The sequence below is a fragment of the Grampus griseus genome, assembly GCF_964374135.1.
Source record: "Grampus griseus genome assembly, chromosome: 16".
NCBI lineage: Eukaryota > Metazoa > Chordata > Mammalia > Artiodactyla > Delphinidae > Grampus > Grampus griseus.
In genome coordinates this window covers 23,094,408-23,110,998 of record NC_139010.1, presented here as the reverse complement: position 1 = coordinate 23,110,998, position 16,591 = coordinate 23,094,408, and the positions used below count along the sequence as shown (strand labels likewise).

Sequence of the window (16,591 nt, the reverse complement as noted above, 5' to 3'; positions counted from 1 at the left end):
AAATTGAAGGAAATATACCAAAATGTTATCAGTGGTTATTTTAGTATAGTGGGAAATATGAATGTTGTTCTTTCCTTTTTTATGTTTTTGAATCTGAAAGTTATATATAATGGAAAAGATGTGTAATAAACTTTACTTAATTCTTAAAAAACACCCATCCTTTTTTCCCTCATAGAATTATTAAGGCTAAGAAACCAGATGGCATTCTCTTTGTTTCATCGTATTAACAAATCTGCTACTGGAGAGGAGAAGACAAAGCTTGCTCCTTTGCCACAAATAATTGAGGAACAGCAAACCTGTAAATATTGCTCACAGATGGGCAACTGTGCTCTTTATAGCAGGTAAACACACTGTCTTCCAAAAGTATTAATTCCAGTTAAGTAAGTATTCAACTCAGAATGATTTTACATTGTTGTCTGGTCTGGCATTGATGGTTTCATTTTGGTTATTTAAAACAAAGGGAATAGAAAAAAAAAAACCAAGCACAGCTAGTTCATATTATATAACAAGCCTCTTTCCTTGGAGAGATAGAATGCTTTTAAAACTTTTTCCAAAAGTGAATATTTTAATCTTGCTGCATATAGTTCCTGGGGAAATGAAATAATTGTAGAACTTATGGAACCTACTTAAGAAAGATGTAGTATAGGCATTGTTAATACAGCTTTTCTTAAATGATATTTCAAGAAATCTTCCCTTTCTTAGTTGATATTTTAATTTCAAACCTTTTGTAGCTCAAAATAGGGAAATTTGTTCTTCCAGACACTTTGATATGATTCAGTAGACTTGTCTTACTTATATATGTCTGTTTTTCTACATATGGGAAGTTTATTAGCTGTCTTGTGAGCAATCATATGTATTGACACCTTCATAGCCAGTGAGAGTTTTGGAGGAAACAAGAAGGTAGTGAGATGTAATTCAGACTAGGAAACAAGATCAAATCAGAAGCAAAGTTCTAAATCAGCCTGAAAATTCACATAAAGGAGTTTTAAAAGTACAGTTGACCCTTGAACAACACTGGGGTTGGGGGTGGCAACCCTCCCTGCAGTTGAAAATCTTAGTATAACTTATAGATGGCCCTTCATATTACGAGATTCTTCCACATTCCTGTATTTAGCCAACCTCAGATCATTTAGTACTGTAGTATTTACTATTGAAAAAAGTCCACGTATAAGTGGACCCATAGAGTTCAGTCCCATGTTATTCAAGGGTCAACTGTATTGTATCAAAAGATCTCTTAATGGCAGAGACTGTGAACCATGGGAAATCTGGGCCTATAGTACAAGCACATATTTTTGAACTCTTAAGTTTTACTCTCCATGTTTTGTATGCTATCCTATAATGTATTTGTTTCTATATAAAAATTCAAAATTAATATTGAGCAAAATTGATACTCCACATGGTTCTCCATGTTTTTATGTTGACTTTCTTAATGGCACAGAGCTGGATGTACAAATACTGTGATTTTGAGAAATACAATCCTACAAAAAGCCGAAACTTGCTATATATAGGAATGAAGACTGGGCTATAATGAAACTTCAGCACTTGTTAGGGGAACAGTCATTCAAGGCAAAATAATGCAGTATTGAGTTTCTAGGGCATTTTGTTTTGTAAAAAGCCATTTGGCTTATGAAATGTTGAAATGACTTTAAAAGAAAATTAGGGGCTGTGGTTATAAGTTATGATGATCATCATATATGTGTATTTATTTTAGAAATGCCTCATTTCATAACCAGCCAGTGAAATGTTTCATATGCATCTCTGACTTGGAACTTTATCTTTAGAGCGGTTGAACAACAGATGGATGACAGTTCAGTCCCGACCAGCATGCAGCCCAAAATAAAAGAAGAAACCCAGCATCTAAAACTTACACACTTAGAGTATTTCAGCCTTTGGTGTCTTATGTTAACCCTGGAGTCACAGTCAAAGCATAATAAAAAAAATTACCAAACCATATGGTTAACGCCTGCTTCAGATATGTAAGTGGTCCATTTAATACAGTAAAACTTCAGTAATTTGGATTAGCCAGTGGTATGAAATTTGTAATTCATGACAAATACAGGCTATGTAGCATGTTAAAGCCATGCAGTTTCGTATATTCATGCCAACTCCAGATGGCTGTCAGTGAATTGTTTCTAAGTAGAGCACCATTGTTATTTTCAGTAGATTAAATATACCTTGAGACTTCTCTGGCGGTCCAGTGGTTAAGACTCCTCGCTTCCACTCCTTAGGGTGTGGGGCGGGCGGACGACTAAGATCCCGCATGCCATGTGGCACGGCCAGAATAGATAAATATACAAATACGTAAATAAATAAACCTCAAGAAATCTTACTTAAAAAATTACTAGTGAAATTAAATCCTTTTTCATCAGTGAGAAGATTATAAACTTGAGTATATCATAAGGTGAATTTTAGCATATTGGTACAGTGGAAATTAATGAAGTTTTACTTAATATTTTAAATACTAGCATTTTGAAAGTCTTTATTTTTGTAAGTTTTGATAGAGATTCACATTTTCTAAAGTGGGTCAATATTGTATTTTGTGAGATCCATTCTTTTACAAGTTACTTGTAACGTTATAACTTTCTATGTCTTTGCATAGTATATTTCTTTATGTCATATTTAGTTGCTTTTGATCCATTTCTTTCTTTCCAGAATGAATATTGATAATAATGTGACTTTAGACCTTAGATTTTTATTTCCTTAATACTAGACTTTAACACAAGGCACCATTACAGTGGACAAAGTTTAAGTCATTTTCAACAGACTACATAAGTACAGTAAATACGTCCAGTGTACGCGCCAGCAAGCTTCTCTAGTATAATAGTAATGCCTGAGAGTTTGTAAATGCTTAATGCTTACTTCTAAGAGGCAGTGGACTTATCACTTCGCTTGCCATTGTTTTAGTAACAATAATTATAAATTCTCTTATAAACAGTAAAGAAATAACGTTACTACTTTCTTCACTTCAGGTTCAGAGTCAGGTTACTACGATTTGTCTTCTGTAGTGTTATATGTGTATCAGCACAGGAGGTGGGGTGTCAGTCAAGAATCAAAGTGCTGATATGCAAGTTGTTCAGAAATCTCAGGGACTGCCCTGGTGGTCCAGTGGTTAAGAATTCGCCTTCCAATGCAGGGGATTTGGGTTCAATCCCTGGTCTGGGAACTAAGATCCTACATGCCTCAGGAAAACTAAGCCCGAGCACTCTAGAGCCCACGTGCCACAACTAAGACCTGATGCAGCCAAATAAATAAATAAATATTTAACAAAAACAAATCCCAGACTGTGGGTGCAACAAGGGAGGTGCTCCCTAGCACCTTTCTAGAGATCTGGTGATGAGAGATTTTCTTTTTTTTTTTGGCCTTGTCGCATGCATGCAGGATCTTAGTTCCCCGACCAGGGATCAAACCTGTGCCCCCTGCAGTGGAAGCATGAGTCTTAACCACTGGACTGCCAGGGAAGTCCTGAGAGATTATTTTAAAACTAATTTCTCTTTTTCTTTCTCTCTCATAGGGAGGAGAGTGGCAGCTGCATTGGGAACCTGATTAGAACAGAACATGTAAAGACAGTTTGTGATGGACAATATTTACATAATTTCCAACATAAAAATGGTGTCATGCCTGTCACAAATCTAATGGCAGGTGACAGAATTATTTTAAGTGGAGAAGAGAGAACATTGTTTGCTTTGTCTAGGGGGTACGTGAAGGAGATTAACATGACAACTGTAACCTGTTTATTAGACAGGTAATGAAATGTTCCCTTTTTGGGTGGGGGGGATAAAGCTTTATTGATATGTAAACATATACCATATGGTTCATCCATTTAAAGTGTATAATTCAGTGATGTTTAGTATATTCACAGAGCTGTGCAGTCAGCACTAAAATCAATTTTAGACCATATTCATCACCCGCAAAAGACTCCCTGTATCCTGTAGTCACTCCCCCTGCCCTAGGCAACCACAAGTTCCCTTTCTATCTTTATAGATTTGCCTCTTCTGAACATTTCAAATAAATGGGATCATACAATATGTGGTCTTTTGTGACTGGCTTTTTTCACTTAGCGTACTGTTTTTGAGGATCATCTTCATGTAGTGGCATGTACCAGTACTCCATGCCTTTAAAAAAAATTTAGATAAAATTCACATAACATAAAATTAACCATTAACCACTTTAAATGTAGAGTTCAGTGGCATTTAGCAATTATCCAACTGCTAAACTTTTGTTTAATACATTACATTCCATAGTGCTAATGTGGATGTAATCTTATCAGATTCTCACAACCATGTGTACAGCAGGCAGGACAGATGCCCTGTGTTGACTGTAAAGCTTATTTCTCCTTCTTAGCACTCTGGGCACTCACCGTTTCATTCTCTCCTTTTTTTTAAATATTTTATTTTTATAATTTTATTATTGTTATTATTTTTTGTCTGCGTTGGGTCTTTGTTGCTGCGTGTGGGCTTTCTCTAGTTGCGGCGTGTGGGCTTCTCATTGCGGTAGCGTCTCTTGTGGCGAAGCACGGGCTCTAGGTGCGTGGGCTTCAGTAGTTGTGGCACGCGGGCTCTAGAGCGCAGGCTCAGTAATTGTGGAGCACGGGCTTAGTTGCTTCGTGGCATGTGGGATCTTCCCAGATCAGGGATTGAACCTGTGTCCCCTGCGTTGGCAGGTGGATTCTTAACCACTGTACCACCAGGGAAGCCCTCATTTTTTTAAAGATGATGCTTTTTTCCATTTAGAGTTGTAAATACTTTATATTTATAAAGTATAAGTTAAAACAAAGTGAGTTAATTTAATAATATTAATTAAATAGAAAAGTCGGTATGAAAATTTGTGGTAGAAACTAATATCCGTATTTGTTAATATCCATATTCCCGGGCTTCCCTGGTGGCGCAGTGGTTGAGAGTCCGCCTGCCGATGCAGGGGACACAGGTTCGTGCCTCGGTCTGGTAAGATCCCACATGCCGCGGAATGGCTGGGCCCGTGAGCCATGGCCGCCGAGCCTGTGCGTCCGGAGTCTGTGCTCCGCAACGGGAGAGGCCACAACAGTGAGAGGCCCGCGTACCGCAAAAAAAAAAAAAAAAAAAATCCATATTCCCTTCTTCCTGGACCCCCAGCCTTTCTTGCATTTAAGTGCCGGCATGCGTCACATTTCTTAGTGGATGGAGATCAGTAATTGGGATGCAGTGGAAATGTCCAGGCTTGCTCTCTGCTAATCAGTAATCCTAGTTAAGCCATAACCAGTCCTAGCCTAGCTTTCATGATATCGGAGTATCAGCTGTGATATTTCTGTTGTTTCTTAGGAATCCCTGCAGTCAGTCCTTTGAGGTATTTATTTGGCACCTAACATGTATTACGTGCTTTGTAAACCCTTGAGGAACTCATAGTCTTGTGGGTAACAAATAAATAAATATGTTTTTGGTCTAATATGACAAGTGTTTGGATTGATGGGGACACAGAGGAGAGGCATTTAACCCAGTTTTAGGAGGCTCAGGGAAGGCTTTGTGGAAAAGGTCATTCCAGATCTTCACCCTGTGGGTGAATAAATTAGCCTGATGAAGCAGTGTGAGAGGAGTATATCAAACAGAGGGAACAGGGTGTGGAAAGACCTGATGGTATGAAGTGGAGTGTTCAGGAAAGTACAGGTAATAATTAGTTTCTGGAATGTAAAAGATAAAGAAGGGAATGATTGGAGAGGTCAGGTCATAGAAGGTCTTATATACCATATTAAGAAGTTCTGACTTTACTTTTTCAGATGTACTGAAGAGTTTTAAACAGAAGAATGATAATAATCAGATTTGCATTTTTCTTTGGATGCACTGTGGAGAATAGAGTTAATTAATGGAGGCAAAACTGAAAGCCGAAAAGTCAGGCATCTGTTGTAGTGGCCCAGGCTTGAGGTGATTGAGGGCAGGGTAGTTTTGACAGAGAAGGTGGAATGACTTTGAGAAGTATTTAGAAAGTAAAACTGTCTGACATGGGATCCTGATCGAGTGTGCAGGGTTGGAAGAGAGTGAGGAAGAGGGAAGGATCAAGACAGCTGTGTGGATGCAAGAGCCATTAATTGAGGTCAGGACCACAGAAGAAGGATCGGGTTCAGCTGGAATAAAGAGTTGTTCAGTTTTGAAAAATTGAACTTTCATAGCCTGGGTTTTAACTAAGTGGAAATAAATATCTTGCTGTTTGCTGGATATCCAAACCTGAAGCTTGGGTGAGAAACAGGGTGGGAGAGGAATGTGAGGTCAGGCCTGAAGATGTAGAGTTGGGATTTAGACCCACATAGGGTCATGGGACCAGAGGAAAAATGACAAGAAAGAAGAGTACACAGGACCAGGGAGGGGACCTAGGGAACATCATGGTTTAGGGGCTGATAGAGGAGTGGGAGAAGCTGTCGGGAAAGAGACCTGTACTCCAGGCTGGAGGAGGGAGGAGCCGTATGCTTAGGATCCTTCTGGGGTGGTGAGCCCAGGCTGAATTGCCCAGGTCGAACTTGCCCAGGTCCAAGTGAGTTGTTAGCAAATGTTGTAGGTTCCCGATTATTAACTGCTTTGACTTTGGTGCCTTCCCCTTCTCCCTTTTCCCACCAATCCAGGGCCTCATCCTGTCTCTGGTTGGCAAGTATGTATTAGGGGCTGGTAGCCATTTTAATAGCAATTCTGGCTCATTTACTCTTTTAGCAGACAGCAGCATATTTCTTATACAGACCCACTGACTATGTTAAATGAAAAACATTCATGTACATCTGTTTTCTGTTTTAGGAACTTGTCAGGACTCCCAGAATCAACTTTGTTCAGATTGGACCAGGAAGAAAAACATTGTAATATAGATACCCCATTAGGAAATCTTTCTAAACTGATGGAAAATACTTCTGTCAGGTTTGTAACAATAAATGAATCTGAATTTTGCTCCACTTTCCTAAGGAACGTGGAGTAAAAAAAAGCTTTTTTTTTCTTTTCAGTCAAAAACTTCGAGATTTAATCATTGACTTTCGCGAACCGCAGTTTATATCCTACCTCAGTTCTGTTCTTCCACATGATGCAAAGGACACAGTTGCCTGCATTCTAAAAGGTATGTTATAATCAGCGTGTCTGCATCCATTAATTTTTCTTGGTTCTATTTATAATTTAATCTATATTATAGTCTAGCATTTTAATACTTAAAAAAAAATAAATTTATTTATTTATTTTTGGCTGAGTTGGGTCTATTGTTGCTGTGCACGGGCTTTCTCTAGCTGCGGCTAGCTGGGGGCTACTCTTTGTTGCGGTGCGTGGGCTTCTCATTGCTGTGTCTTCTCTTGTTGCGGAGCATGGGCTCTAGGCGCCCGGGCTTCAGTAGTTGTGGCACACGGGCTCAGTAGTTGTGGCTCGTGAGCTCTAGAGCACAGGCTCAGTAGCTGTGGCGCATGGGCTTAGTTGCTCCGCGTCATGTGGGATCTTCCCGGACCAGGGCTTGAACCTGTGTCCCCTGCATTGGCAGGCGGATTCTTAACCACTGGGCCACCAGGGAAGTCCTTTAATAATTTATAAACTTGTAATTACAACTTTTAGACAGCATCTCTTTGGAATTAGTTTACCTGTGACCTTTACTGTCACCATGATATTTCCTTACTTTGAAAAGATGTATTGAAGAACAGACTAGAATAGAGTCAGCTTTTCTTGTAAAATAGTTAAGGTGCTCAGTGAAATTCAACACTCTTTTTCCTGTTATTTTTAAATTTAAATGTAGGTTTGAATAAGCCTCAAAGGCAAGCCATGAAAAAGGTACTTCTTTCAAAAGACTACACCCTCATCGTGGGTATGCCTGGAACAGGAAAAACAACTACAATATGTACTCTTGTAAGGTTATTATTCTTTTGCTTAGAAACTGAATATTTAAATCAGCTTCTCCTTGGTTCAGAGAATGTGATACTGGATATAAAAAGGGCTGAATTTTGAGTCAAAATGCCTTTATTTCAAACTAAAAGTGACATGAGAAATAGAAAACCTAAATTACCAATAGTTGTGATCACCTTGTAGATATCTTGCATGTAAGATTGTCTAAAATCTCTTTGTGTTGTTGTTATATGTGTGTTTTCCTTCCCTTTAAAAAATGATAAGTTGTACAGAGGCGGTTGAAATAGAGTTTTCTTGAATTTTTTTTTCATGTCAGTAAATTACTGAGCAGTCTTAGAATAATCATAATGACGGCAGCAAATATTTATTGACTGATACTGTGTGCCAGGCACTAGTCAAAGTGTATTTGTATTCAATTTTATTATGACATAATATATTATTAACATATCATTAATAACATGATAATAATGCTGTGTTTTTTTCATAAAACATTTTGGCTATATAGTTTTTTAAAAAGTTACTTGGCTCAGCTCTTAGATATGCTTTCTATTAAGCTTTCTAATTCTATTCAAAAAATATAAATGTTAAAAATTACCAGGAGTTAAAAGTAATGCTGTTTTCCTTCCTTTTATTCATTATTAGGTAAGAATTCTCTATGCCTGTGGTTTTAGTGTTTTGTTGACCAGCTATACACACTCGGCTGTTGACAATATTCTTTTGAAGTTAGCAAAGTTTAAAATTGGATTTTTGCGCTTGGGTCAGACTCAGAAGGTACATCCAGATATCCAGAAATTTACAGAGGAGGATATTTGCAGATCAAAATCCATTAGATCCTTAGCTCTTCTAGAAGAACTCTACAATAGTCAAGTAAGTACAATTATTGTATAATAATACTGACAGTAATTTTTGTAGCCAGAATGAGGGGAGAAATGGTACGTTGGGAAATTTAATTGCATTGACCAAATTTGCACGTGATTAATTTATATAAACCACAGGACCAGTTTATGAGTTTATAGTTTGTTCTTTGCTTCTGAACTGAAATACGGTTTCTGGTTTATTATTCAGGGCTCCCATCTTCTAGTTTAAAATATCCTAGTAAAAGAAAACTCTGTTTCTGTCTACTCACACTTCTGACACTGACTACGTGGAGTTAGTGCAGACTCCACAGGTTAAGGACTCAGTCCCACAAGACTGCCCCCTACTTCAGGTCTCAATTGCGAATTCAAGCCTCCTGTGCCCAGCTTGAGGGTTCCTGTGTCCTCCTCCTTGGATTCTATAATTTGCTAGAATGGCTCACAGAACTCAAGAAAGTCAGCTCATCAGCATAAACTCAGGTATGATTAAAAGGGACTTATGAATAACGAAAGATGTTCCCCTCACCCCAGCAATCAGGGAATTCCAAGGGTTTTAGGAGCTCTGAGTCAAGAACCAGAAGGAAGACCAAATGTGTATTTCTTATTATATTATAGTGTCACACCTAGAAAACTAATAATCAGGATTTTTTAGTGAGTTTGAATTAGAAGTAATGGTATATGAATAGTCTTGTGATAGGTATTTTTAGGCTTTGATATAGAACCTAATTTTTATTTAATGTCTGTATGTATTTTTACTGGGAAGTCTTAACTGATATTTTTGTCTTAAAAATTATCTAAAATAGATTTTAATAGACTCTTCTTAACAACTCTTTTGTCTTAATATCTATCCCAATTATTGAAAAATTTTGAAGTGGCTAAGATGTATATCTGATTTACTTTTTTAAATTAAAAGTTTTTATTTTGAGATAATTATAGATTCACATACAGTAGACAGAAATAATACAGGGAGATTATGTATACCCTTTGCCCAGTAGTAACATTTTGCAAAACTAAAGTAAAATATCACAAGGATATTGACAGTGATACAGTCTACATACAGAATAGTTCCATTACCACAAGGATCACTCTCGTTGTACTTTTATAACTATGCCCACTTCTTTCCTGCCTACTCATTCCTTGACCCCTGATAACCACTTTTCTGTTTTCCATTTCTACAGTTTTGTTGTTTCAAGAATGTTATATAAGTGGAAATATATGTTATCAAACAAAAGTTCGTGTGCCGGACACACAGTGAGGCCAAACAAACTGAAATGTCAGAGTTTGGAGCAGAGAAATGTTTATTGCAGGGCCAAGCAAGGAGACCAGGCAGCTCGTGCTCAAAAACCTCAAACTCTTTTCAGGGAGAAGTTTTTATAGGCAAAATTTGGGGTGAGGGCTGCAGGGTGTGTATCTTTCTTCTGGTTGGTTGGTGGTGAGGTAACAGGGTGGTGCTCCAGGAATCTTGTGCTCAGCCTGAAGTTACTATCCTCCACCTGGGTGCCGGCCTTATTTCCTGCAGAAGACCTCAAGGGAGCGGGGGAGGGATAAATTGGGAGATGGGATTGACATATACATACTACTATATATAAAATTGGTGACTAATAAGGACCTACTGTATAGCACAGGGAACCCAATACTCTGTAATGGCCTATATGGGAAAAGAATCTAAAAAACAGTGGATATATGTATAACTGATTCACTTTGCTGTACAGCAGAAACGAACACAACATTGTAAATCAACTATACTGCACTAAAAATTAAAAAAAAAAAAAAAGGAACTCAAAGATATTTGTAACCTATATTCCTTGAGGAAGAACCAGGATCATTCTTTAATCCCTGCACTATAGTTTCTTGATTGTTCCTCCTTTGTTTCTGCATCCCCTATTTCCCTGATTAGTAGCTGTTTGAATATGCCCTTTGGAACTCTGGGAAGATCGAGGAGACTGAAGCCTTTATCCTTCAAATAAGAAATGGGGGACCCGGAAAGGCTTTTGTTCCTAGGAGGGCCCCACAAGGTCCTGCTTGGTTTCACATACAGTATGTAATCTTTTGGGATTGGTGTTTTTCACTTAGCCTAATGCTCTGTAGATTCAGATTGTTACATGTATCAATCAGTAGTTTGCTCCTTTTTATTGGTGAGTATTGTTCCACAGTATGGATGCGCCACAATTTGTTTAACCATTCACCCATTGGAAAACATCTGGATTGTTTGCAGTTTTGGGCTATTACGAATAAAGCTGCTATAGACATTCATGTATAGGGTTTTGTGTGAATGTAAGTCTTCATATCTCTGGGATCAATGCTCAGGGGTCCAGTGTCTGAGTCATTTGGTAGTTGCATGTTTAGTTTTAAAAAAATCTACCAAACTGTTTTCTAAAGAAGCTATAACATTTTACATTCCCACCAGCAGAGTGTGAGTAATCCTCGTCAGCATTTGGTGGTGTTAACTATTTTTCATCTTGGCCATTCTGATAGGTGGATAGTGATATACAAAGTGAGAATGTCTCAACTTCCCTTCATTCCTGAAGGGTAGTTTTGCTAGTTATAGGATTCTGGGTAAATATGTAATTCTTTTATACTGGGAAAATATTCTGCCATTTTCTTCTGGCTTCCGTGGTTTCTGATGAGAAATAGGCTGACCTTTGAATTGGAATGTTTTTCCTTATAGCAAGGTGGTGTTTACCTGGGCTCCTTTTCAGAATTTTTTCTTTTCTTTAGTTTTTAGAATTTTAATTATGATATGTCTTGTAGTGGATTTTTTTCTATCATGTTTGGAGTTTTCCCAGCTTATTGAATCTATAGATTTAATGTCTCTTGCCAAACTTAGGACATTTTTAGCCATGATTTCTTCTAGTGCTTTTTCAGCCCCTCCCTCTTTCTTTTCTGCTAGGACTGTGAAGACATGAATGGTGGATCCTTTATGTCCTGCAGGTCCATGAGGCTCTGTGTAGTTTTTGTTTTTTCAGTCTATTTCTGTCTGTTATTCAGACTATATAATTTCTACTTTTCTATGTCTTTGTTCACTGATTCTTTTCTCTGTCCCTTGCTGTTGAGTCTATTCCATGATTTTAAAATTCTAATTATTCTAGTTTCAGTTCTAAAATTTCCGTTTGGTTCTTCTTTTTACCTTCTGTTTCTTTGCCAAGACTTTTATTTTCTTGAGATTTTATATCTTTTTCTTTTCATTCAAGTGTGTTCATAATTGTTCATTGAAACATTCTTATCATGGCTGCTTTAAAATCTTTGTCATGTAATTCTAACATCACTGTCATCTATTGATTGTCTTATATTCATTCAGTTTGAGATATTTCTGGTTCTATATATAATGAGTGATTTTTGATGAAATCTGAACATTTTTGTATTGTATTATTTAAAACTGCTGTTTTAGCTCTAACACTACCCTGGTAGGGCAAGAGTGTATGCCACCTCATTATTGCCAGCTGGGAGCTGAAGTCCAGGATCCCTACTTGGCCTCTTTTAATGCAGAAGGTGACAGGCTTCTCATTACTGTTGGATAGGGGTGGAAGGAAGTCTAGGCTCCCCACGCAGTCTCCACTACATTACCAGGTGAGGGTTACTACCAGCCAAGAGGGATGAAAATCCTGACTTGACCTCTCTGACACCACCCTGGCAAGGTATTGGGGTGCCTTATTCCAGCCTCAGGCAGGTGGAAGTCTAGGATCCCCCCTTGACCTTTGCTGGCATTGGTAGGGGGGCAAGGCCATAATTTTTTGTTTTTGTTTTTTTAGAGTTTCTAAAATCTTTATTAGATTGAACATGTGTTTTTTTTTTTCTTTTCCTTTATGGTTTATTACAGGATGTTGTATATAGATCCCTGTGCATACAGTAGGACCTTGTTATTTCTCTGTTTTATATACAGTAGTGCGTATCTGTTAATCCTACGCTCCTAATTTATCCCTCCAGCCACCCTTTCCCCTTTGGTAACTGTAAGTTTGTTTTCTATGTCTGTGAGTCTGTTTCTGTTTTGTAAATAATTTCATTTGTATCATTTTTTTAGATTCTACGTGTAAATGATATCATATGATATTTGTCTTTCTCTCTTTCTGGCTTACTTCACTTAGTATGAAATCTAGATCCATCCATGTTGCTGCAGATGGCATTATTTCATTTTTTATGGCTGAATAATATTCCATTGTATACATATACCACATCTTTATCCGTTCATCTGTCGATGGATATTTAGGTTGTTTCCATGTCTTGGTTATTGTAAATAGCGCTGCGATGAACATAGGGGTACATGTATGTTTTCAAATTAGAGTTTTCTCCAAATATATGCTCAGGAGTGGGATTGCTGGATCATATGGTGACTCTATTTTTAGTTTTTAAAGGAACCTCCATACTATTCTCCACAGTGGCTGCACCAATTTACATTCCTACCAACGGTGTGTGTGTGGGGTTCCTTTTCTCCACACCCTCGCTAGCATTTATTATTTATTATTTGTAGACTTTTTAATGATGTCTATTCTGATCTGTGTGAGGTGGCACTTCGTTGTAGTTTTGATTTGTGTTTCTCTAATAGCGATGTTGAGCATCTTTTCATGTGCCTGTTGGCCATCTGTATGTCTTCTTTAGAGAAATGTCTATTTAGGTCTTCTGCCCACTTTTTTTTTTTTTTAATAAAGGAGATGTAGTTCTTTTTTTAAAAAAATTAAATTAATTAGTTTATTTATTTATATTTAGCTGTGTCAGGTCTTAGTTGTGACATGCAGGATCTTCGTTGCAGTGTGCGGGATCTTTCGTTGTGGCGCACAGGCTCTTCGTTGTGGTGTGCGGGCTTCTCTCTAGTTGCTGCGCTCGGTCTTCTTTCTAGTTGTGGCACGCAGGCTCTCAAGTTGAGGCACGTGGGCTCAGTAGTTGTAGCGTGCGGGCTTAGTTGCCCCTCAACATGTGGGATCTTAGTTCCCTGACCCGGGATCAATGTGGTGTCCCCTGCATTGTAAGGCGGATTCTTTACCACTGGACCACCAGGGAAGTCCCTTCTGCCCAGTTTTTGATTGGGTTGTTTGTTTTTTTGTTATTGAGTTGTATAAGCTGTTTGTATATTTTGGAAATTAAGCCCTTGTTGTTCGCATCATTTGCAGATATTTTCTCCCCGTCTGTAGGTTGTCTTTTTGTTTTATTTATGGTTTTCTGTGCTGTGAAAAAGCTTATAAATTTGATTAGGTCCCATTTATTTTTGTTTTTTTATTTCTATTGAGGCCATAGTTTTTTATGTGGTGTTTGGCTAGAGTTGAGTGATTATTGTATAAGTTTTCTGTCTGCTAGGCTATCCCTTTCCTGTTCTTTTGGCTTTTGTTGGAACTTCTTTTGGTCTGCATACATTGGCATTCCTGTGTTCCTAGTCTTATCACCTCCAAATCTGGGATATGTGAGGCAAAAGGAAAACCCAGGGAACTGTGGTGTTCCTCGTGTCCCAAGGTTCCTAGCTGGTCTACCTTTTCTCCGCCTTTCAGTCTTTATGTTTATAGTTTTATATTTATATAATGTCCAGGGTTTTTCATTGTACTTTGTGGGAGGAGTAGGGAAAAGTATTCCATCTTCCCAGAAGTAAAGTCCTGGTTGACGTTAAAAAAATAAATTCATTAACTTACTGCCTCTTGAATGTTTCTGATTTCCATTTTGAAATATCGAAATTTGAGCATTGTTATAGTGTCTGGAAAATTAACTTGATTTTAAAAAATTTATAGTAAAAAATTAAAATTTTTTGTATGCTATATGTGTTTCTGCGATCATATTGGGGGATTCCTGTTTTGGGGGACAAAGAGTTCTTTTTTGATCTTTTAATTTCAAAACTGGGAAAAACAAGGTATATTTCTTGGACATATTAAGTAACTGATCTATTTTCCCTATTTGTTTTTAGCTTATAGTTGCAACAACATGTATGGGAGTAAACCATCCCATATTTTCTCGTAAAACTTTTGATTTTTGTATAGTGGATGAAGCCTCTCAAATTAGCCAACCAGTTTGCCTAGGGCCACTTTTTTTTTCACGGAGATTTGTGTTGGTGGGGGATCATCAGCAGCTTCCTCCCCTGGTACTAAACTGCGAAGCAAGGTAAGCAGACGTTGAGGTTTCAATTTTAAACTAGATTCTTTTTAAGGGACAGTTTCAGTACACTGATAATCCTGAACTGGATTTGTTGACAGAGCTCTTGGCATGAGTGAAAGCTTATTCAAGAGGCTGGAACAGAATAAGAATGCTGTCGTACAGTTAACCGTGCAGTACAGAATGAACAGGTATTTGTAACAGTGTCAGCTACGAGTGATTTTTGTATTTGTGTTCATCACTAAAACTAAAATTATTTTGTAATTCCCTTAGTAAAATTATGTCCTTAAGTAATAAACTGACATACGAAGGAAAGCTGGAGTGTGGATCAGACAAAGTGGCCAATGCAGTGATAAACCTACCTAACTTTAAAGATGTAAAGCTGGAACTGGAGTTTTATGCTGATTATTCTGAAAATCCTTGGCTGGTTGAAGTTTTCGAGCCAAAAAGTCCTGTTTGTTTCCTTAACACAGACAAGGTAAAAAACAAACATTTTCTTTAGTTTTTCTCCTTTTGCTCTGTTATTTGAATTCCTCAGTTTTCAGTAGCGATTGCTTCCTTAGAGCTTATCAGTTAAAACTAGTGTACTTCTTGTACTTTAACACAAAAGAATCTTTTCTTTCTATAGACTCACTGTCTTTGGGAGGTTTATTCTGGTGATTGATAGATGTCAAAATTGACTTTTGAAGTCAGAAAGGTAGAAAGTGAACTCAACTGTATAATTACATTTCCTATAAAAGGAATTGGCATTGATATTGTCAAAGGTCTGGGTTTACAAATGGACAGCAGATACGATAAATTGATGTCCTTTTGATGACCTTTTTTAAAAAAACAGACTTTATTTTCTAGAGCAGTTTTAGGTCCACAGCAAAACTGAGCTAAAAGTACAGAGATTTCCCATATATCTCCTCCCCCCACCGTATGCATCTAAAGATCTCTTTGCAAATCTGTCATTAAACAAAAAATCTGCACAAGGACTTTAAATGACTTGAGTCTTATTTCTGAGAACTAAGAACAAAGTTTTGACCCTGTGTTCCTACAGTTTGTTTTATATAGTGCTTCTCATTATTGATTTGGAAGTCTATGTAAGTTCAAATAAAAATATAATGACCAATTATATGTATGCATGTTATTCTAAAATAGGTGTATCTCTTGTTATTAAGATGGGTGGAGCCAGCTGGTTGTTAAAAATAGGGCCTTACCATGTGTGTACCATGGTGGGATTTTCATTCTCTTGGACATTGCCTTAGTGTTTCAGGATGAAGAATTAACACCTAGGGGCAGGCAGGCTCTGGGATATTTAGTCACATAAACTGATCTCACAAATGACTGCTTTTATAAACCACAACTCTAATTTATTAGTTATAATTTACCATTTTTTAACCTCACCAGTGATATTTCAGAGTCTTTTTTGCTACTCACATTTCCTCTTTCTTGGCATCAGGATTCCAAATAAGTTGTATTAAAATTAATCAAGGTTACTAAGGAATGATGTAGGAGCAAAACAATCCTTTGAAAGTTCTACTAGGTATGGTAGAAACTGGGGAACCTTATCGCTCCATTATCTGTATGAAAATCAACAAGAAAATGGAAAGGGCACAGATATTAGAGCCAGATCTAAGTTTGAATCCTAGTGCCATGATTTATTGTGAGGCTTGGGCAGGCTACTCATCTCTTCTGACCTTTGATTCCTATAAAATGGGGGATAACACAGTAAAGTTTGTGAAGGCCAGTGTATGGTCGGCTTTCATAGAGATTTTAGTCTGAACTCTATGTAGCATGTTTAAGATGGGTTGCCTCTGGGTGGCTTTCTGAAAGTGACTAATATCATTCATTTTTGTTAATTCT

General features: G+C 37.5%; 1 protein-coding gene across 1 annotated transcript in view; it reads left to right on the top strand.

Annotated features, from left to right (window-relative positions):
- The window catches only part of DNA2 (DNA replication helicase/nuclease 2), a gene marked incomplete at its 3' end in the record, with an annotated part of 48,105 nt that overhangs the window by 27,037 nt on the left and 4,477 nt on the right, over window positions 1-16,591 (top strand). Inside the window, exons 8-17 of the mRNA XM_082674167.1 lie at window positions 176-341; window positions 1,782-1,976; window positions 3,512-3,742; window positions 6,750-6,866; window positions 6,950-7,059; window positions 7,717-7,826; window positions 8,466-8,690; window positions 14,559-14,752; window positions 14,845-14,934; window positions 15,017-15,221. Coding sequence (XP_082530293.1) covers window positions 176-341; window positions 1,782-1,976; window positions 3,512-3,742; window positions 6,750-6,866; window positions 6,950-7,059; window positions 7,717-7,826; window positions 8,466-8,690; window positions 14,559-14,752; window positions 14,845-14,934; window positions 15,017-15,221 — 1,643 coding nt within the window. The remainder of the gene's footprint in view (window positions 1-175; window positions 342-1,781; window positions 1,977-3,511; window positions 3,743-6,749; window positions 6,867-6,949; window positions 7,060-7,716; window positions 7,827-8,465; window positions 8,691-14,558; window positions 14,753-14,844; window positions 14,935-15,016; window positions 15,222-16,591) is intronic.